The sequence below is a fragment of the Prosopis cineraria genome, unplaced genomic scaffold (assembly GCF_029017545.1).
Source record: "Prosopis cineraria cultivar Desert tree isolate PC_DT_omini unplaced genomic scaffold, ASM2901754v1 PC2, whole genome shotgun sequence".
In the NCBI taxonomy this organism is placed as follows: domain Eukaryota; kingdom Viridiplantae; phylum Streptophyta; class Magnoliopsida; order Fabales; family Fabaceae; genus Prosopis; species Prosopis cineraria.
This window is the reverse complement of record NW_026555333.1, coordinates 10723784-10747367: the sequence shown is the minus strand read 5'-3', so window position 1 is coordinate 10747367 and position 23584 is coordinate 10723784. Positions and strand designations below refer to the sequence as shown.

General features: G+C 32.4%; 3 protein-coding genes across 3 annotated transcripts; 1 reads left to right on the top strand and 2 right to left on the bottom strand.

Moving 5' to 3' along the window:
• Positions 1 to 449: 449 nt before the first annotated feature.
• On the top strand, positions 450 to 5888 carry LOC129301737 (uncharacterized). Its single transcript, XM_054940330.1, has 5 exons — positions 450 to 779; positions 1145 to 1197; positions 3490 to 3654; positions 4051 to 4152; positions 5595 to 5888. The coding sequence occupies exons 1-5, from the start codon at positions 575 to 577 to the stop codon at positions 5727 to 5729; spliced, it is 660 nt and encodes a 219-aa protein (XP_054796305.1). The 5' UTR covers positions 450 to 574; the 3' UTR covers positions 5730 to 5888.
• Positions 5889 to 10822: 4934 nt separating this feature from the next.
• Positions 10823 to 11897, bottom strand: LOC129304156 (protein MKS1-like). Its single transcript, XM_054943837.1, has one exon. The coding sequence runs from the start codon at positions 11815 to 11817 to the stop codon at positions 11161 to 11163; it is 657 nt and encodes a 218-aa protein (XP_054799812.1). The 5' UTR covers positions 11818 to 11897; the 3' UTR covers positions 10823 to 11160.
• A 6018-nt stretch (positions 11898 to 17915) lies between these two features.
• LOC129302524 (uncharacterized) lies at positions 17916 to 18979 on the bottom strand. The gene is made up of 4 exons (XM_054941465.1): positions 18845 to 18979; positions 18482 to 18769; positions 18121 to 18413; positions 17916 to 17997 (listed from the first exon to the last, which is right to left on the bottom strand). The coding sequence occupies exons 1-4, from the start codon at positions 18977 to 18979 to the stop codon at positions 17916 to 17918; spliced, it is 798 nt and encodes a 265-aa protein (XP_054797440.1).
• Positions 18980 to 23584: the final 4605 nt, after the last annotated feature.

Here is a 23584-nt window from a genome sequence, read left to right as displayed (position 1 = left end):
TTAATTTAGATAGTTTAATTTAATACTAAATTTTTTATAACTCTTGTAAATTGATTATATAGATGTATTTTGTTCAGTTTGAATTTAATATTAAACTTTTTTCTATAATTTTTATAAATTTTCATTTTAATAAACATAATATTAATAATAAAGATAAAGATAATCTACAAACTATCTCTTGAAAACTTTTAAAAAAAGTTATAATTTAAAAATTTTAAATTTAAATTATACAAAGTATATCTAGATAATTAATTTATATAAAATATTTAATATTAATTTAAAATATCTAAATTAAATATATATTATATTATTTAAGTTGATAATAAAATAAATTTATTAAAATTTATAATTTTTATTTTAATAGATATAAAATAAAATATAAAAATAAAACAAGTAAATGTGGATTGTCATGATTTTATGACGAAGTTGCGCGTGATTGAACCTGAGGAAGGGTAAAACGCGAAGGAAATGTCGCTGAAGACGTGGCTCTAGCAAATCGCAACTTACAGTTCACGCGTCGTGGCTTCTTGTTGTTGCTGAAGATTTTCCTTCCCGCGACCATTTTTGTGAGGTCATGGACTACGATTTCAGAACCAGGTCAGGTCCACCCCACGACGCACAGGTTCCAATCTACCGTCAATCCTCGTCTTCTTCGCCTCCCACCCACCCCATGTACGGGCCCTCTTTGTACCCCAAGGTCGGCCCGCATGGCCTTGTCGCACCTCCTCCCGCCGCCCGTCCCTCACCGCATCATCAGACTTCTACCTCGTCCGTTCCGTGTATAGACCCTTCTCCACTCCCTCCTTTAATTTTACTATTCTCTAAACTCTTCTGAAATTTAGATAAGAAAATGTGAAGATATGGAAAGGGAACCAGTTGTTTGGAACCTCGTACGGTTCGATTAGTTATTGTTGAATTGAACCTCTAAAGGTTCGATAGTTACTGTTGAACTGAATCTAATAGGGTGTTAGGGCTCTAATTTGGACCAAAGTAACTTGATTACCCGGGTTAAAATAGGCAGATAATGTCATGTCTAACATTGTTTTATTCTTCCGGAAAATTACGGGGAACTTGATATGTCTCGTTCCATGATTAAATTGTTTATATCATCAAAATCATGGCGTTTTTCTTATGGTATTTTCAGCAGGATTGGGCATTAAGGTTGCTATAAAGCCGGAATACAGGATCACTCCACCGGTAAGATTTACTTTAATTGTCGCAATCATAAATTTGATTTGAAATGAATCTTGTGTGTTATTATGGAGATGAAAACTCAAATATATGTGTACTTTGTAGTGGATCTTTTGCTTGTTGTTCCTTTGAAGCACTGCTCCTCAATATTTGTCCCTGATACGCCTGCCTCTGTTGTGGTACAACTTAGATATTTGGATGCTAATACTTTTTGTTTGTAAGCAGCGGCTGCTGTTTATCTTAAATTGATTTCGCGTGGGTTAACAACTTCAAATTCCTCCTGTTCCTAATTATTCTTTCATTCAGTTTGCTGCACCTCTTGCTCATTATGTATACCTGCTTTGAGAATTTGATTGTTTATTTCATCCATCTTTTGTCACTTTTGCCCATCTGGGTGGTGGAGATTGATGACTCCCCATATTTAGTAGTATTTGATAAATTTCTGGGTGTAATTTGGGAGTCATCATTACACTGGGGATATTTTGATTTATTTTTTCTACAGAATTGGGCTCATGGATGTTTTTGTGAATTATTGGCAAACATTGGCAAAAAAAATTATTGGTAAATATGGTGAACAATAACAACAATAAGCCTCCCACTAGGTGATGTCGGCTATATGAATTGTTCGATGTTATTGTGCTTTATTATCAATCAAGTTTTTAAAAATATTGTTAATTAAATGGTCTTGTTCAACAACTTATATAATTGTTCTCTTTAGCTTTTCTCTATTTCTCTTTACAGGATTCAAAATTATTCATTCCACTCTCCTTATTAGTGCCTCCCATGGCCTTCTCTGTACATGTTTAAATTATTTTAAATAATTTTTTTAATCATTTTCTCTCAATAGATGCCACACCCACTTTTTCTCACTTATGTTCATTTTGAATTTTATCTTTTTGTGTATGCCCGCACATCTATATCAACATTCTTATCTTCACTACTTCAACTTTATATTCCTTCTGTCCCTTTAAAGCTTGACAATCACTACCATGTAACACATCTAGTTTTATAGTAGTTTGATAAAACTTTCTTGTAAGTTTATTGGGTGCTTTTCGATTACAAATAACTCCTTTTTTTTTTCTCTATTTAAATCACTCGGCTTGTACTCCATGCATAACATTCCTATCAATTTCTCTATTATGTTGAATAATAGCTCCTAAATATCTAGATTTTTTTACTTGAAATATAATTTAATCTCCTAATCTCACTTCAAATTACTATCGACTGGCCCCTTATTAAAATTGTAATATAAATATTCCATCTTACTCCTACTTAAGCAGAAACTCTTCGACTTTAAGGTCTTCCTCCATAACTCAAGTTTGCAGTTAATTTTTTCTCTTGTCTTCGTAATAAGAACTATATTATTCTTAAAAAGCATGCATTTGGGGATTTTCTTTTGAATACTAGGTCAAAAAAATGAGGAGTAAAAAATTATCCCTGATTTAGTTCAATCCCTATAGGAAAGGCTTTTGTTTTACTGTCGGACGTTTTTATACTAGTAGTTGCGCCTTCATACATATTTTGTATAGCTTTAATATAGGTAACCTGGACTCCTTTCTTTTTTAAAGCTTTCCAAAATACTTCTTTTGGTACATGGCCATGAGTTTTTTTCAAATCAATGAAAATCATGTGTAACTCTTTACATTTACTTTAATATTTTTTCATTAATGCCCTTAGTAGATAAATCGCTTCTATAGTCACCCTACTAGGCATGAAGGTAAATTGATTATCAGAAATATCAGTCTCCAATCTCAACCTATGTTCAATTACTTTTTCCGACAATTTCATTATATGACTCATACGCTTAATTTCTCTATAATTTGCAAAATTCTGAATATCTTTTTTATTTTTGTAAATAGGAACTAAGGTGTTTCTCCTTCATTTTCAGGCATTTTCTTAGACTGAATAATGATTAAAAAGCAAGTAGACGTTCTTTTTCACTGGTTTTCCTTATGGTAATTTCAGGAGTTATTAGAGATGCAAAACCCATTTCTTTTCTGCCCTTGTTGTACTTTTATAGCTTTCAAATATTCTGCAAGTCTGCGAAGATATCCCCTATGAGGTGGCTGTTGCAAATAATATTATAACTCTGTTATCTGGGGCAAAAGATTATGCATTAATATATTTGCCTAGACAATTCGTAACCCAATGTGGTTTGATGACATTCTATGTTTGGGAGATTAATGCTGCTTTAATTCCATTCTCACTTTATTTTTGGCTGGTCCTGCTTCACATCATTGACTTGATTCTATAGTAACAATCTAATAAACTATTTGTGTGGTTTTGCCAATTTTGTAGCCTCATTTGTTACCACATGGTGGAGATATACCACGTAGCAACTTTCAATTTGATTTTGACTTGGAGAGAAAAGTTTTGGCAGAAGCTGAGAAGCAAAACCCCAATTGGAGTAGATTTGGTATGGAAATTCTTCCAGCTAAGAGTGTTGAATCTACATCACCAAAGGTATGTTCTTTATTTTGGTAGTGAATCCCACTGATGGATGCATGCCATATTGCCATTTCTTTTATGTTAGTTAATTTTATCTATTGGAAAAAGAACCATTTTTTGAGAAAATATGGGCTATTATAATTTATTAAGAAAGTAAAGTGCTTGAACATCCTCCTAAACGTGATTTTTAGCACAAAATGATATTTTGATTTTATGATAGTTTAGGCAGCTGAGTTAATACTTTCAAAACAAAGACTATAATATTATACCAGTACAGATAGCTCAATGATTATTTCTGAAGGGAACACTCATTATGTAGAAAATTAACTTCATCATACCTCGGGGATTAGTGTACTTTATTAAATTAGCTTCCTGCTCTTGATATGAGAAATGGACGCTACTTTATTGCAGGGCCCTGTTTCTGATCCTATTGTGAGCAAATATATTGCTTCTGGGCTCAACCGAGAGGCTGTTCCAATTGCTGTTGCCAATTATGGAGATAATCCAACCAAGGTATATGCTTGATCCCTGTATCTCACTTTGCACGTGATGCTCTAACAATAGCATTGCTGAAAAAGTATGGTCATTTTTTTTCTGATTTCTACACATGCCAAATGTCTTTCTCTCTGCCCTGAATGCTGCAGATTGTATGGTACCTTGATTTTTATGGACCAAGTCGATAATTTCTTGGTGCGGAAAAATATTTTGTTCACTAAAAAAAGGAAATATCTAATGGCAATATGTAAGGAAGAAAAATACAACAAATGGAGTGGGGTGAGGGCAGAAGAAAATAAAAGAGAGAATCACATCCAAGCATTTTGCTTGTAAAGATATCAAGACACGAAAAATGACAGACAAACAAACATGTAAAGATATCTTCCTGACCCTTTACACATCTGCCATTTTTAAATTATCAGGTGCTTGAAACACAGAAGTTTCTCTCTAAATAAATGCACCAAAGAGTTGCATGAGTAGCACAGTGAATTAATATCTTCCCTTCTTTATCCTACCAAACTTTTTGCAACTTGGTAGCACGAGCCCAGTGCATTATCCAAAATCACTAAATCATCTTTTAATATGGTTTGAGTTACAGGGCAACGTTAGTTACTGTTCCAGAGCTGGTATACACTATAGTTTACTTATGTTGTGTTTGATCTGTGAATCATATGGTTATTTTCTGCCCCTCCAAACCCCCTTGGTTCTTCTTTTCCCAAAATCCACTGTGTCTTCACCATAAAGGGAAAATATCAATGATAAACGAAATGTAATGGTGATCTTTAGTGATGGATGTCATTCCGGAAGTCGTTCTGCTTTAAACGTTAATGGAAAAGATTCTGCTACAATACACACTCTCTCGATGTTAGATCACTTCAAGATCTGTCTGTATGCGAATGAGAAATTACTTCACACAAATTTCTCACCCTTTAGTTTGCCTCCTATTCTACTACTACCAGTACCTGTCATCTTGGCTTTCATGGGCAAACTTTTTCAGGATTTGGTAAAGTCAACTGATAGAGGTCATGGCCTGGCACTTAGTTTTATTTCCAACAATTCAATTTGTCGTTCTTTTTACTTGAGTTGGCCTGTTTGTGGTTACCAGAAACAGCTTGAGTTGAAAATATTTTAGTAGAGATTTCGGAAATTAATTTGAAAAGGGTATATTTATAGATGATAATCAGCCCCTCTTTTTTGAAGTGAGACTACCAACATCATCCCCCATTTAATTTGGTTGTAACAAGTTTTTCGGGCAATGATTTTTTGTTGATGATTTTACCTAATAAAGAAAAACTATCTCTGCAAATACTTTCTATGCCAATCACTAGAAGACGTGCATAATATTTTTCATGAATGTTTTAATTACCCGCAGTTGTTTAAGTCGCATTCCTGGAAAGATGTTGCGTGACACTCTTTGCGGCCTAAACCATTCTCGTAACCAATGGCTTGATTCATTTCAGGTTCAAGAATTTGTTAATGGCTACACCCTCCTGCGTGAAATGGGATTTGCAACAAGCACCGTTGCGGAAGCCTTGATAATGAATGACAACGATACGGACAAGGCATTAGCTCACTGCCTGAACGGCCCATCGTGAGAGTCTTAAAGCTTATTTATTGTACATCCTATTTATTCGTTGATAGATATTAGATTGGTGCTTCTGTGTAATGATGAATGACGTTCAAGTATAGACAACTGAGACGCGCGCTTGCAATCTAATATAAGGCTGCTCTTCTTTTTGGCCCGGCCATGACCATATGAATGTTTGAGAAAGGCGATTTTTTTACAACGTTTTATGTGCGTGTTATTTGGATTAAAAGTGAAAACCATAATTTTTCTTCCTTTTAGCCCCCTCTTCCTCTCGAAAACAGGCTACGTGCACTTTAGGTACAGGCTAACCATGGCAGCAGGATTTGGGCTTAACATCTTATGCAAGTCAACACGTGGATGGACAACGAAGGATTTTCTTTTTTTCACAAGTGATTGTATTCATGCCGTCTCCGATGTCGTGTTTTGGTCGGCGACTCTTTGTAGGGAGACCTTCCACCGATCAAAGGCAATGCGCCAATGCCTATGATTCTTTTGGCTTTGAGTGGCTTTAGGTTCGTGCTAACCAGCGGCGAGAGTACAGGCATTTGCTGGTGTGTCATGCCTTCTGAAATATCCCAGGTCCAAGCCACTGACATGTTACTCCATGTGAAATAGTATTTTTACACAAACTTAAAAAAAAAAAAAGGATCATCAATTAAGGTAAAACATTGCTCCACAATTAACATGAACTAAAATAGATTTGTTTAAATGCTCTTTTAAGTCTAGAGGTATGTCATGATTTTAGTAAGTCCTTGGAATTCAATTTACCTCATTTTTTTATATGAAAAAGAAAACGCATTTAATGCAATATTTAAGAATTTAGAGTGCGAGCAAGTACGATATTATGGTAAGTAATTAAATCATTTAATAAGAATCTTATTGAAAATAAATAAACCAGGCATGCAATTCTAAAACAACATGAGTACTAATTTTGAAGTATGACCACAAATGTACAGAAAGAAGTGAAGTTGTTGGTATTGAATGAAGGCATACTAGGGAAAAACCAAGATGTGAAATTGCAAAACAACAAATGTTTTGAAACCACTACCCAATAAAGCCTACAAACAACAAAAGCAGTGTAAAGGAGAGAGTATGCTATATTACATATTAATTATAATATTATTGTTCTTTAGTTGTTTTGATTGTTCATAGGTATTCTTTTATTAAAAACAGTCATGTTCAAGATATGGTTAAACATTAAATATGGGTAACTCTTCAATTAAGATCCAACTTTTGTCAGTAGGATTGATCTCTAGTTATGTAAATGTGGAAGATGATTCCTATCTAAAAACTCTACGTTATCATCTATTTTATAGAAGAAATTTGAACTAGAAAATAAAAAAGAATAATGAAATAATGAATATTAATTATTCATTATTCGTTAGTAAATAAATCAAAATAGAAAAATAAATAATAATTAGAATCAATTCGAAAATAATTCAAAATTCTTTTTGAAATAATTAATATTATTATTATTAATAATTATTAATTAATAAAAAAAGGAGATTGGATTTCAATCTGGAATTACATAAAAAATCAAAACAAATAGAAAAAAGCCGGCTATCAGAATCAAACCGATGACCATCGCATTACAAATGTGACGCTTTAACCTCTGAGCTAAGCGGGCTCACATAACAAAATTTGTGCACGCATAGGAATTTAATAAACTACTGGGATCTTAGTTATTAACTCTTTATTCTTAGCTATTTTATTCTTAGCTATTGATAACATAATTAATATGAATATAGAAAAGAATATAGAATTTCAAAGAAATATTCTATTTTTTTTAGTCTAGACATAAAGAACATAAATTCATTTCTTTTTTCACTTCTTTTTCTTTACCCCATAAAGATATTGAACAGAATGAGCTATTTTTTTTTTCATTAAAATTTTTACAAATTAACATTTAAATATCCTTCAATAACAAGTTAATAGATCCAAAACATATAAAATGTAGTTAATCCTGCAGTGGAAGAAGCTATTATTGTGAAAATTGGTGAATACAACCAAATATCATTAAGAATTTGATCTTTGGACCAAAAGCAAGCAAAGGGTGGAATACCATAAAGAGAAAGTTCATATTCTTTAGTCATTGATAAATAATTTGTTGGACAATACTCAACGCAGTTACCACAAAATATACAGATCCCGAAATCAATATTGTAATTAAGCAATCGTTTCTTTCGAATATTAGTTTCCAGTTTCCAATCAACAACGAGTAGATCTATAGGACATACACGAACACATACTTCACAAGTAATGCACTTATCAAATTCAAAATGGATTCGATGGCAAAAATGTTTCGATGTTATTAATTTTTCATAAGGATATTGAATAGTTACAGGTAAACGGTTTGCGTAGGCAAGCTCCCTTCTGCCTTTGCACTCGAGGGCCAATCTCCGTCTGACCCGAGGAAACCTTTGCACGCCTCCATTACCTTTTGGGAGGCCTACGCCCTATAGAAATTGTTTACCTGAGACTGTCCCTTGGCCCGTAGGTCCTAGCACAAGGTTAAAATTCTAGCTCTTCTAGAGTGGTATTTCACTGATGGCTCGGGCCCCTCGAAAGGAGGCCTTCTTTGCTTTCCACCTAAGCTGCGCATGAAAGGCCCAAAGCCAATCCCAGGAAACAGTGAAGCTTCATAGGGTCTTTCTGTCCAAGTGCAGGTAGTCCGCATCTTCACAGACATGTCTATTTCATCGAGCCTCTCTTCGAGATAGTACCCAGATCGTTACGCCTTTTGTGCGGGTCGGAACTTACCCGATAAGGAATTTCGCTACCTTAGGACCGTTATAGTTACGATCGTTGTTCACCAAGGCTTCGATCGCCGGCTCCCCTGTCATCATGCAATTTTGTTCCAAAAAAAAAAAAATCTTGTGTGATTTTAATTTGTACAAAACACATTTTCAATTGAAAGACGCTTGGTTCAATTGGTTAAAAGAATTGAATTAGCTTATTCAAGGGTTTTGAGTTCGAGTCCAAGTCTTAAAACACACAATTGCATTAAATAAATATTTCAAAGACATCTTCAAAGTACCCATCAAGCCACCATTGGTAACATCGATTTCATATAATAAAGGTTCAAATTAATCTGGACAGGAGGTGGATACCAAGTGTTGGAATTAAAAAAAAAAAAGATCTTTAGCCGGTCATGTCAAGCACTTTTGACTATTATATTATTAAGCCAATTTTTTTGGGACAAAGATGTTATAAATCCAATTTGATAGTAAAGGGTTTTTGCTTTTAATTTCCGCACCAAATCTTTTAATCAAGCTTTCCCTTATGATCGTCAATTATTGATTATAAAATACTCAAATATTTGGTTTGAGTCTTAAACTAACCTTTTGACTTTGGGGATCCAAATTTTATCCAATGATCGTTCATGTCTTTCAAGGCCCCGAATAGACATCGTTTTTGTTTTGTCCTGCACAACTTGACAGTTGACACTGTCGATCCAGTCCCATTGTCTTTGTAAAATACAATTATATATAATCAATTAATTATTCATTGATGAATTTAAATGTTCAGAAACACAAAAATAATTTAATACGCGAGTTTAATTAACTTCGGAAAAAAATGACTAAACAGACGCATCAATTGAACAAAGATCAAGCGTATATCTTATTGCGAAACGGTATATGCACAAAGATCAAGAGTAAAATTAAGATGGTTAGTTTGTAATTTTTTATGCTACGATAAATATGATCAAGTATGAGTATAGTATATAGGTAGAATGATAAAGAAGTTTTAAAATGATCAATTAATTTTAGTTAGGTCTTAAGTATCAAACTCCAGAAATTTATAACTCAATCTTTTAATTTTATAACTATATCGTAATGAATTTGTAACTTATTTTTTAAATTTTAACATGATTGAAGAATTAAAAAATTATTTTTCTTATTAAAATTTAGAATACAAGTTATAAATTCATCATAACGGAGTTGCAAAATTGAATGATTGAGTTGTTAACTTTTGAAATTTGATATTTGAGATCTAATTTAAATTAATTGATCTTTTTGGGCCTCTCGATCATTCTCCATAATATATATAATAGCTGGAAATTTCCCCAAGTTAGGAAATCCTTTTAATCCTTTTAGTTTGACTTTTGCTCATTGATTTTTCAATTTGTTCAATTTATATAAATTAGTCCTTGTAATTCCGAACAGGACATTGTTGTCCCAGCGTTGCAAGTATTGTAGAAATTAGTTCATATTCATGGATGTGATGTGATCACCATTCATCACCCAACACATTCAAGAGTTATCTCCTGCAATATAATTCTTCTCGTGATCATGTTACTTGAACAAAAACTAATTTAGTACTCTCGTTATTTTAAGTGTATAATTTTTTCTCTCCATATTTTGGGATCTCTGTCTTATTAAGTTTCAACAAAATAATCAAATATTTCGATAACGGTGTTCTTCAACACTAGGTCTAGGTTTTACGATCTAAATTCTAAATAGAAAACCTGGTGATTTCCTGCAAGTTGATTTAAACCTTATTACTTCCACCAGAAAAGCACATTTTGGTTTTGAATGCCGCATCTTCCAAATTTTGTCTTAATTATAATTTAAATGTCTTCTAGGAGCAGGCTGATGTATTATTTACTGGACACACACACACACACAACTATTATTCCCCTAATTTTCGCCGGTTATATATGCGAGTTTTGCAGAAGTCGGGTATCGGGTTTTACTAAATATTAATGATCAAGTTTTGCAAGAAAGCCTATTTAGAGGGAGAATGACAGTTAGACTTTAAAGAAATCAATTAATTTAAATTAAGATATCCTAACCAATTTTAAAGTGTTAAACTCTGAGGATTTGTAAGTTTGATTATCAATTTTGTAACTTTATTGTGATGAATTTATAATTTATTTTTCAAGTTTTAATATAGTTAAAAAATAAAAAAATTTATTTTTCTGTTAAAATTTAAAATATAAATTATAAATTTATCACAATAAAATTATAAAATTAAGAGTCAGACTTATAAATTTTTTAAGTTTGATACTTTAAAATTAGTTGGGATTTAATTTAAATTAATTAGTCATGACTTTAGCGAAGAACAATATGAAACTCGAAGTACATAACAAGACAGAAAGATGGGAACTCAAGCATAGCAATTAATATATAGAGCGAGCCAAGTCACTAATTACCAGTGCCATATTGATGAAACATGACAAAAATGGCGTCAACGAATTAATCTAGTGATATTATGGCCCACTCATCATCAAAGGAAATATTCGATGGTATATCAATGATAAATCCATTGAGAAGTTTCCATCTGCTAGCCTCCAAGTCCAAAAGAGCAACAAAACAAATTTCCAATTTAAGCTTGATTTGCATGTATATGCCCATATCCTTTGTCTGAGAAACTAACTACAACATGAAATGTGTAGAAAAACTAGGAAATTATATTAACTAGTCATTAATCATTAATTAGTTAAATAAAGTGTGGAATAAATCAATAGTACGAGGCGAAACAAAGTAATTAGAAGGGCTAGGGACGAAACCACCCTCCATTAAATTCCTGCCGCTATGAAGCACGGGGCTCAAATCATGAAAAAGGCCAACCACGCCGGGCTCCGATGTCGACGGTGGTGAAAAGAAACTCGAAGGGATCGGAGACAAGGAAGTGGGTCCCGGCGACAAAATCCCATGAGACACGGTCTTCTTGGCGCCGCTGATCTCCGCCCCATCGGCAACACCTACGTCAACATTCGGATGCTGAATCTTATTCTTGGGCAACGACCCGGCCTTCTCTATGGCGGCGAAACGTGCTGCAGGCGACACCGCAGCGCCATCATCATCGTGAGCAACACAAGTGAAAGGATCGTGGTTTGAGGAAGACGAAGTATTATTAGAAGAGGAGTGAGATCCAGTGAGGCGCTGAACGAGGGTCATGAAATCAGAAGGAGTGGTGTGGATAATCTTGGGAGAAACAGTGTAGATGATAATGGGTTGGCGAGGAGGAAGTGGGGGCTTCTTGATGTTGTGAGAGTCCTTGTTGATCCTGAGAGGCGTGGGACGTGGACCTTGGAGTTCAGAGGATCTCCTGGGAGATTTCCCTGTGGGATTCATGAGTGGAAATTCCATACATACGGTGCCAAGGCTTCAATTTTGATGGGACGAGGAAGAGGACCATATATATAGAGAGAGAGAGGGGGGCAGGGAATAAAAGGAGAGGAGGTCAGCGAGGAGGAGGTTGAATATATTAATAGCGAATACATTCGCTGGTAAACTCTGGCTTCCTATAACATGAATATTTTAAGTTCAAGAGCGTGGCCGGTTTCGTGATGTTATGCTTGTTTGGACTCTGGCTGTGTCTATTCCTTTGAGCTTTGGGGTTTGAACGAGTCGTCTCCCCCGTTAGGGTTAGTGGCATGATGACGTCAGATGTATAATTAAGCCTCTTTTAATGCTCAAAAGCCTCCGTCACAATATAATGAATCTAATTCTGTATCAGCTTATTGTCTCTTCTACATAAAACTTCATGACTGAATCTGAACTCAGCCTTTATGCTTCCCACGGGAAAAGAGCGGGATATTTCAGAAATCAGTAAATTGTAGAGCCAAAAAAAGAAAAAAAATGCAGTTATAATTGGATATGCAATCAATCTTTCCCTGCTGACCTGGCAATTATTCATGATCTTCAGACAATTGGCTGCTTCTTGATGACCAAAGACCCTGAGTTTGTCCAGGGGGGAAAAAGGATAGAAGCTAGACTGATCATCTATATCCAACTGTTCATTTCAATCACGCGATGTAGTCAGTCTAGGGTTTTTTTTTCCCTGTCTCAGCGACTCGGCCTCTCGTCTCTCGACCCTCTCTTTGTATCTCTGTTTCAATGTTTAACTATTAACTAAATTATACATTTAAATTTTTAATTTTACATGATATTTTATTTTAATTTCTTAACTTTATAAAGTGTCTTTTTAACCTTTATCTCTAATAGTGTTAGTTTTTATCCTAATAAATTTTTACATTAAACTTTTAAGTATTGACAAAATATTCTCAAATATAATATATATATATATATATATTAAGTTTAAATTTTTTTTAAAATAATAATAATTGACACAAAAAATAATCATTTAAAACTAATGATGTTGAGATTAAAAAATTAAAAAGATAATTTATAAAATTAAAGAATTAAATTAAAACTTTATATTAAATTAAAGAACTAAAAGTATAATTTAGCTTTTAACTATTTATAAGAGCCAATTAATATGCCCTTCATCCTAATTTGTATGCTTTAGTTGTTTGATTTATTTTTTAGGAAAATTAATTATTTGATCTTAGTAGTTTTGGCCTAATTGTAACATAATTCCTAAACTTTGACTCTTTATAATTTAATTCTTATAATTTTAACTCAGTTGTAATTCAATATCTAAACTTTAACTTTTGCAACTTATTTTTTATGGTTTTAAAATTTTAAATTTTAACATAATTTTAATTTTTAAAATATAGGGACTTGTATATTAAATAATTAAATTTATAAAGATTGAATTGTAAAGGTCAAAATTCAGAGATTTGGTTACAACTTAATCAAAACTATAAGGATTAAATTATAACAAGTCAAAGTTCAGGGATTAAGTTATAATTAAGTTAAAATTATAAAAGTTAAATGATTATTTTTTTCATTTTTTATATGCTAACTCCTATCACATACAGAAAAAAAATTTCAATCATAAATGAAGGCGAGACTTGGTGCAGCTAGGCCAGCATATATAATCAAGCAAAATTATCAGGAAAAATTACACCTAAAGGACTATATTTGGTCATGAATGGATGAAAATAAATACCTGCAACAATATTTTTCCCTTGAAAATGTCACGTACAAGCATAGGCATTAACAGTCTTAGATTACAGGCAAGATTGAATCCACAACCTCCCATTTATATGAAAGCTTACATATCATTAGGTTACAAAGGCATTGGCAAAATTTAAAATTATTACCTGCTTCAATTAGGCATGCCGTCACTCTGATGTTGTCTATAACACGGGTACGCAGTGTGTTTTGCATTGAATTCATATTATTATTATTATTCACCATGATTTATAAATAACACGGATCTATGTAGTTTTTATTAGTATATAGTTATAATTATGAAGCTTGTAGCGTGTATAACCATACACATGCAACATAGAAAATTGATGTTAAAATTTTTCGAATTTTAAGTTTTTTTAAGATTATTAATTAACCATCACATATAAAAAATATTACCCATATTCTAAAATTCAGAAGAAAGTTTTATCATTTTTATTATAATGAAATTTCGTCCATTTGTAATAGAATTATGGCCCTTTAAAATTTTTGTATGCTATCTTTAGACGTAATTTGTTTTTGTTTTTGTTTTTCATATTATAAAGAGGTGTGTCAAAATTACAGGAGAAAAGAAATGAAAGTAGTACACGGCTTGTAAAGAGAAGGGGACAAAGGGTACAAAAAGTGAGATCTTCCGTCTTCTTGTATCCTTGTTGGATTGTTGTTAAATTTGCTTTTGATGGTCATGAATTGTAAGTTATATATCTAGAAGGCTTTTGTGGGAAGGGGCTCCAGAACGTGAAGTCTCAATTGACGGCTTCATCTAAATCCAGCTACTTATCTTCCGCAACGTTCATTCAGAGACTTGCACTTTGCTTTCACTTTCACATTATATTTCAAATTACCCACTTCGTTCATTAATTAATTATTAGTTTATATATTTTCATGAATGGAAGATCCATGCATGGGGCCTAGGCAAGTAAAAGTAGGTTGCGACTTGACATGAATTTTATTCATTTCCTACTTTTCTAGATGATGCTTCCTCCATGCGTCAACACAGCAGCTAGCTAGCTAGCTTCAACACCACTGGCGTCCGGTCATTTTTCCTGTTTGTTTACTTTCACCTCTTGAAGAAAAATGTGGATCGGAACACTCTTGAAAAACGTTAAGAAAATTATTTGGAACTCAGATATATATATATATATATATATATATTTTTGGGTAGAAGCATGTATACCCAATCCAAAAATTGTTGGAATCGATTGTTCCTGGTCAATCCAATTCATATTCAAATCATAGAAATGATTGGAACCAAATTCTCGGGCTTAAATATAGTCCCAAATCAATTCAGAGAAATAAAAAAAATTAAGTAAAAGCATACGTAAACCTGTATTTAAAAGCGTCACGGGATTTAATGGGTTGGTAGATTAGCACTGTGATCTTCCAAATTGTAAATATTGGAACCTTCTTTATTTACATGTGTGGCCCCACAAGTTCAATTTTATTCTTTTTTTTTTTTTAAAAAAAAGTTAGAAGTGTACCGAAAGATTGATTTATGGTTAGTTTGCGTTGCATGCGAACCAAAAGTGCGCGAGAGATCATAAGTTCGGTCAGCTTACAAATTTTGTTATTCTGTGCTTAAATATTAACAAAAATGTCCAAGTACAAATTAACATAAATTAACTGCCTGTTTAGATATAAAAAAAATCGATTATGAAAGTCTAAACCATGGTTTTGCTAGAAAAAGCCCAAACACCCTAAGAAATTGATTACCACATTTTGTACCTTTAATTGTGTTTTTAAAAAAGCTCATCTCTCTAGTTTCCGTGAATCTATTCTCCACATTCAGCTTTAATGGCATGTCAGAAATCTTTTAGATACCATATACTTCTTTTAATTTTATTTATAAATTATTTTTATTAATCTTATCAATACCAATACAATAAAAATATAAAGAATAAAAGTAAGTAAAATTTTAAACATAACCCTCAAATAAAAAACAAAAAGTAAGTCAATCGTATAATATTATTTTTTTTTGTCTTTCTCTTTCTTATTTTTAAAGGATATTTTAAAAATTTTAATTTGAAACAAAACAATCTCATCAATAAATAACTTATAAAATAATTTAAATTATATTTTTAAAAGGTAACTTATATATTGAATCGAGGAGTATATCCTTGTATGACTCACTGTCAACTCACTATGCAAATGCCTTTTATTTTTATTTTCTTTTAAACTTCTAATACCTCCTGTACAACATTACTTTTCTTCTTGCAAAATGTGTGCGAACTCCAGGCTCTATCTACGACTTTTTATATATATATATATATATATAACCTCCAGCTATAACTTTAAAAAATATAATATATTTATATTAAATAATAAATATTAAATAGATATTACATTTATAGATTTATTTTTACATACATTAAATTATTAATATTAATATAATTTACATTTATATAATTAATTAGGTATATCAGTTAAATAGTATATTTTATTTATTAAATAAAATTGAACAACTTTAATGATATACACAACTTTATCAATATTTAAATTTTCAAAATTAATGTCCTTTATGGTAATTTATATATTTATAACTAATTCTAGTTAAAGTATCTAAACATCTTCAATTATATTAAAATTAATTTTAAAACAGATTGTATTATAACATAATTAATTATAATTAAAATCAATCATATTAATCAATTATTTTCATAATCAATTATATCCAATTAAAATCCAAATGGGCCTAAATAAAAAATCACTTTTTTCTATCAAACCATATCTCATGGAGAGAGAGGAGGAGTTGGGAGTAGTCATACAAAATGTAATGACCTCCATCATTAACCTTTAGGCTTTAAATAACTCCACTAACCAACACCTTTAAATAAAAGGATCAAACATGACTTTAATGTTTAAAACATTTGTTAACACTACTACAAAATGCCCCCTTACTTGACGGTTATTTTAGAAATTATTTGACGGTTTTTAACCGTCAAGTAATGAGGCGCCATATATTTATTTGACGGTTAAAAACCGTTAAATATTTTAGAGATTACTTGACGGTTATTTCAAAATAACTATCAAATAATTACTTAAACATTTGCATATACTGCAGCAATATACTTAACGGTTATTTTAAATAACCGTCAAGTATTTAGTAATATTTGACGGTTATTTTATAACAAGCGTCAAATATGCTTTTGTAAATTCTGTGTGCCAAATACTTGACGGTTATTTTGAAGTAACCGTCAAGTAAACTTATACTTGACGTTTCTTTCTAAATAACCGTCAAGTATTTATGATGTGTTTTTTTAAAAGCTGGGGGCTACTTTTTAAGCAGCCTCCCTACAAATACAAAGTAATCAAATATATATACCAGCCAGCCAACAATAAAAAATAATTGAATCATTATTTATATTGAAATTACAATCTAAATATCTTTAATTTATCTTATATCTACCTATACTCTAAACCCAATGCCATAAAAAAATCTATAACTTTACCTACTTTACAAGTTTAAATTTCAAAATTAATTGGCCTCAGACATAAAATTGACCAAAAAAATAAATGTGTACACTAAAACTAATTAGGCCTAACCACTGCTGCTATCCACATGTTAAACACAGCCTAAGCTACCTCTTCAAGGGTTTCCTCTATATGTGCAGCTGCATACTGAATATAGTAGGCATCCTCAAAGTACTGTATGCAAAGAGTTACAACAAATTCAAGTTAATAGCTATCTAACAAAAGTTGTTAAAATTTATAATTTAGGTATCATTATATTTAATATATACCTTGTTAGGTAATGTGGTAGGGGCATGGGTGATAATGTCCTTCAAGAATCTCATCAAGCAATAGCCACAGTCATTGCTCTGATCTGGCTGGAGTGGACACTGTGCAAAAAATTATTACATATCAATAAAATAATAGTTAAAAGGCCATGGTTTGTTAATTAAAAACTCAGTCCATTTGGTTTACCTTAACTGTGACCTATGTCTCACAAGAGTCCAATACCCTTAAGCTAGGGGACAAGGTCTTGTTGGTCGCAGTTCGATACAAGACCACAGCTCTAAGAAGGAAATAAAGAATAAATGTTAGAAATTTAATATATATGGATATTAAAATAATAATTAATAAAAATTTAACTTACTTATTAAAAAGTTCTACCATATCTGGCCTATTGCTTGGTTCTCCGTTAAGAGGATCAAGATACCAAATTTTTGAAGCAACAGGGTTAACCACAATAAGCATCCAGTGCCCTCTAATAAGAAATAACAAGTGTTATCAAATAAGTAAATATAAAAAATATTTACTTGTACCAAAAGTAGCTAGAAAGTGGCTTACCCTTGACAGTAAGGAGCAAGAAATAAAGTATCATTGCTTGCTCCCCTATCCTTAAATTGATTTGAAAGCTACCTTGCTTAATCTTCAAGAGCTTCCTTTATAATTCCATTATAGGCAGAGACATCGTGGGGATTAATCAGCTTGAATCTCGACTCAAGGCTGCCAGGAATCACAAATGAGGTATAAAGGTGGCTTAAGTAAAAAAAACCAGGTTAGTACACACACGTGCACACATACATATATATAATTTAAGTAATTAACTGAGCATTATCGAAGAAATACCTCATGTAGAAGCTCATCAGACTAGTACTGGCCATTTCGTGCTTGAGAATTTCATTTAAAATTTCATCCCGAACAACTTCAAACAAGCCCGGTCTTCTATACAGCCCATCATCAAAACTAATGATATCCCCAATCGTAACTTGACGAGCCATCCTCGTAGCCATCGCATATGTCTCAAGAGAGGCACGGTATTTGTATTCTACAGTTAGCACCGGTGCTGCTGGATATTGCGAAACTGTGGCTGACTCTTTGGTATGGCCTGACTTACCTTTTAGCTTGCTCTTCCCTTTCAGCTGCACAACAAAAAAGTTAGATATTTATAATTATATTATAAAATTATAAATAATTATTTAAACTGTACCTTTTTCTTTAGAGGCAATGGGTCCTTTGCCGGCTTTGGTGTTACCACTATTACAAGGTGGCTAGGCCATGCAACGAAGCTCCCTACTGCTTCCCCTACCGTCTGTGCCTCATCAGTAGGAACAGGCAATGGATAGTTGGGGTCGATGGCAACAAGTAAAGAAACTCTAACACAGTCGGGCGAGTGGGGATGATTATGGATTGTGTCCCCGAGAATGTTGTACACACGCCCTGTTGCAACTACTCTATGTTCAGGAGTGTCTGCCAAACAATTGCAATCGTTCTCGCCCTAATTAAACAAACAATGACAATCAGTTTCTAAAATAAAAATAATTAGACAAATTCATAAGGTAAAACATATTACCTCAGGTAGTTTTTCTGAGGGGACTGTGCAGCTATCTTTCTGACTAGGGCTAATCTCACCCAAAGTCCTCCTAAGGACTTGCCCTTTCAACAACATGTCAATTAATGCTGCCTGGGCTAGTAGTTGTTGCTTCATAACGGCTTGCTCTTCTCTCAGCTCTTGGACCTCAAACGAAGAAGCTGATGTTCACTTTTTTATCTTGCCAAAATATTGCTTCGTCGTGACTTCGAAGCCAACACCCCTGACACGACCAGGGTGGTCAGCAGTTCCCAACGCCCTAGCCAAGATATCTTCATCCTCAGGAAGGTTGCCCTGTGAGACTTCCTAAGAGATGGAATCCTGTGTAGAGTAAATATGTTTAGTTTGGATATTCATAATTAATTATTAAGTAGTAGATAAATATAATACTTACAATCTTTTCAGTAACCTCTTTCACGCGGGGCTTGTCAATAATTCCTTCTTTATTAGTGCGTGCCAATGCCCAGAGCTTATGGTGGGATATGATAACCTCTGATCCCTCCTCCTCTAATTGTTTCTGCTCAATGCCTGCATACCCTAACCTTCTTGCTCTATAAGGATATTCGTTCTTCGCTACTCTCTCCTTATTCTGTGTACTTAATTCCTTGACGAGTTAATAACAAAAATTTTTGTTAGTACATACACATATAATCAATAAATAACACCAAACTTGAAATTTAAGAAATATTAATACCTTGAATTCCTTCTCACGCCGTGAGGTAACAAAAGCATCCCAATCCTTTTGTTTTACCAAAGGCTATAATAAGGGAGGAACTCGAGCTACAAATTCAGCATCAGGATCTTTCAAATATTTCTGTGTGACAAAATATCTAAAAGACCGTAGTGCCCTCCTAGTCTTTTGTAGGACAAAATCTTGCCTACTCTCATCAATGTCAAATCTTGACTACAAAATAAAATAAACAACATATCATATGCATTAATTTTAAAAATAGTTTATACCAAAATATACTTAGTAAAATGTAACTTACTGCTACAGTATCCCAAATAAGAGCCTTCGTGGCCTCATCTACTTTGCGCCATGATTTTACTGTGATAGGCACAGTAGTCTTTGCCACCACCCCAATATAACTTATGAATTTTGAGGATTTAATTGCTTGCCCTTTCTTGTTCCATTGCACATCAATTTTTTTTCCTGCAGCTGTTGTTTTTGTCACCTCTTCCATTATTGTTAGGCCTCGTTGAATGTTATTGTACTCCTGCTCTAGCTTTTTCTATGTACTCGAAACCTCAGTCGGATTTGTAGCTAGAATTGATGGAGGGATATCAACAGACTCGCTATCAGAAGCCATTTATCTGTAAAGGAAGACAATTAAATCAAACATTAAATAACTTAAACAAAATTCACATAATTAATTCAAACATTAATCAACTTAAATAAAAAGAACACAATTAATCAACTTAAACAAAATGCAGACAATTAATTCAAACATTAATTAACTTAAATAAAAAGAACACAATTAATCAACTTAAACAAAAAGTTTTATCATTCAAGTTCTCATATAACTTAATTATACTCAATCAAGTTACCCAACAATAATTGATATAAAAATTTTATCCCAACAATCTATTTTGTCCTATAAATTTAATATAACTCAATCATATCTAATCAAGTTATCCAACAACAAAATTAATCACCATCATCACAATAAGGGAAGCAAATTTTCAACAAATTCATAAAATACCCAACAGTAAATTAATTTTCATATAATCTTAAATTTAATTTCAAAACTAACAAAGAACTGAAAACAAAAGCCTATATACATTCAATCACAAATCGTAGTTCTAATGAACAAAAAATTCATATTCCAATTGCTAATTCCAATCAACTTTCTAATTACAATCAATTGACAACAATATCACAAGGAAGAAGGATATGCCAACTTACTTAAGAGAGGCAGAGCACGAGGACGAAGAAGAAGAGCAGGGGAAGGAGGAAAGAAGACAACTCGCGTTTTGCACTGTTGAGAAGCAAGTAGGGGAATTTGAAGTCAGATTTACCCTAAACACTAAACCTAAAAATGAATTAAACAGATGAAGAAGAAATTAAACTCACATATGGAAGATGGAGAACGAACCCAAAATGCCCGAAATGAAGACTTGGATGAACGAACAACCCACAAACCCTAAAAAATGGAACCCACGAGTAAAACCCAAGAAGAATCGAGTCTAAATCTGTGTTTTTGGGCAGTTTTAGTGATGGAAAATGATTTCCGAGCACTCTGGGTGTATTTTCGAAAACGTTCGAGTTGCAGAAATGTGAAAATGAAAAGTTCTGGAGCGTAAATTTAAAAGGCAATACTTGACGGTTATTTCATAATAACCGTCAAGTATTCATTACTTGACACTTGTTATTAAATAACCGTCAAATAAAACTCAGACATACTTGACAGTTATTAGTAAACAAGCGTCAAGTAATTAACTTTTTTTATTTTTCCTTTTGAACTATATATTTGACGCTTTTTTACAAATAACCATCAAGTCTTCCGAAATATACTTGACGGTTATTGTAAAACAAGCGTCAAATATATTTATAAAAAAATCAAATCTGGGATGCATATATATTTGACGGTTATGCTAATATAACCGTCAAATATATACTAAATACTTGACGATTGTTTTGAAACAACCGTCAAGTATTTAGCGCCTTTTTTATTTGTCATTTTTCACTTATAACCGTCAAATATAAGCCGTCATATTTAGCTTATTCTATTGTAGTGTAAATAACAAATAGAAATTGGGATCCTAAAGAATCATTAAAGATTAAATAGGATGCTTTCTAAAGTCAAAGAAATTGAAAATATGGAAATATCAAACATAGCATTAAGAAAGGAATGAAACAGGTAAAATAGTCACCTTAAAAGATTAGACTAGCTTGTCGCAACCAAGAGTCCCTTCACCATAACCAATTGAGCATTGACCCACTTGTTATAGTGCAATACACCCTCACCATGGCCATCTCACAGTTACTCACTTGACACAGCTGAAAGTATGTTCACTATGGCATATGGCACAAAGGCCAACTCGTAGTTTATAAGGTTCTCAAGTACTTCCACTCTTAGGCTACCACCTTAAGAGCTAAGTTTGGATTTCTTGAGAGAGCTACTCTAAATGTACACTCCAAGCACAATCAATCTACAGCCATAATTAGCCATCACTAATTAACCCTCAATTACAATTAAGACTTAATCCTCTATTAAGTATGATCAATCATATCTAGATCTAAAACTAACTCTCATTGGTTTATTTAATTCCATCAAGCTTAATAATCACTACCATTAACCCCTATTAGCCTAAACTTGATTATTTCATATTAAGGTTTACTTTAAACCTCTTATAAATGACATTAAAAACTACCAACTACCAAAAACTAATGATAGTAACACTAAACTTTATTTAAGCCATAGGAGTGGCTGACCAATGGGTTTAGATTTGGATAAAAGCTCCCCAAGTCTAGTGACTAGTTGAAAAATACATGGCAAGGGAGAATAAGAGAGAAGGAGACTTATTTAAGGTGTTACAAACTCAAGGATGGCTCCAAACACCTACAAACCCTAACCATAACAGACCTTTCAACTTACTCTTGGTCAAAAACCTCAAAGTTCTCCCAAAACATTAAAATTGATTGTGTCTCTACAATTTAAAATTTTAATGCGCTTGCCACAGCGAACAACCAAAAATGAGCCGCTCAAGTTAAGCCCAATTTTTTGTCCAAAAACCCTTTGAGCCTTATTTTTAATCTTAGAGGATCTAATAAGTTTAAACGGCCATCCTAACTCACTTATTAACTCTTAATTAATCCAATTAATTAATTAAATCAATCAATTAATTTAAATCCTGACACACGTTAGTTTTCAATTTTTTGTAAGTATCATATACCCAGTGTTATACATTTTTACCCTCCAAATTTATGTAAACTTTTTATTATATATGTTTTTCAATTTCAGATCCTTATAATCAAGTTATGATTATTCCACTCCCAATTGTGGAGGATTCGGATTATAAATTAGGGCGTGGAACTAGTGATAAGTATGAAAATGCAAACATGATTGGAAAATAAATTAATTTTTATTATAATTTGGATTATATTATGTTAGCAGTTTTTTTAATAATTAAAGTTGCATGACATGTTTGAGATTATTAAAAGGTTCATGTTTGGATTATATTACCTCCATCACAATTTATAAGATACTTTTATAAAATATTTAATATCTTGAAATATAAGACATTTTGATAAAAATAATATTTCATTAATAATACTTTTTCTATTATATTATCTCTCTTTAATATTCATTCACAATGAGTATTAAATAAAGAACATTTTTAAAAGTTTATATAACATATAATTTAATAAATATTTTATAAATTGGGATGGGGGAATAATTAAGATTTCTACTTGGGGAATTTTTTCAAAAAAAAAAAATATAGTCGTGAATATTCACTGAACTTCGTGATATTCCTTATATTTACATATAACAAAAAATCAAAGCAAATTGTTTCTTATATTAAGTTGTAGCCATTTAATTTGTATGAGTGCTTTGTACTTCTTAATCAGATTCTTATTATAAGGTATTTCCAGAAGATTTTTTTAGTTCTTAATATCGTATATTATGTAAGAGTACATAATTAATGTTTTTTTGGGCAAATTTAACAATATAACAACTTTTTTAAGAGATGTGAAAATATTAAGAGCACGTTCCAATA

Bases quoted from the DNA above. Each gene is read 5' to 3' on its own strand.
- LOC129301737 (XM_054940330.1), top strand. From the start codon at position 575: ATGGACTACGATTTCAGAACCAGGTCAGGTCCACCCCACGACGCACAG. The intron at 1,198-3,489 runs GTAAGATTTACT...CCAATTTTGTAG, and splicing joins AATACAGGATCACTCCACCG to CCTCATTTGTTACCACATGG. The intron at 4,153-5,594 runs GTATATGCTTGA...GATTCATTTCAG, and splicing joins ATGGAGATAATCCAACCAAG to GTTCAAGAATTTGTTAATGG.
- LOC129304156 (XM_054943837.1), bottom strand. From the start codon at position 11,817: ATGGAATTTCCACTCATGAATCCCACAGGGAAATCTCCCAGGAGATCC.
- LOC129302524 (XM_054941465.1), bottom strand. From the start codon at position 18,979: ATGAAGCAACAACTACTAGCCCAGGCAGCATTAATTGACATGTTGTTG. The intron at 18,770-18,844 runs GTAATATGTTTT...TTGTTTAATTAG, and splicing joins CCTCAGAAAAACTACCTGAG to GGCGAGAACGATTGCAATTG. The intron at 17,998-18,120 runs GTATTTCTTCGA...GATTCCTGGCAG, and splicing joins CTGATGAGCTTCTACATGAG to CCTTGAGTCGAGATTCAAGC.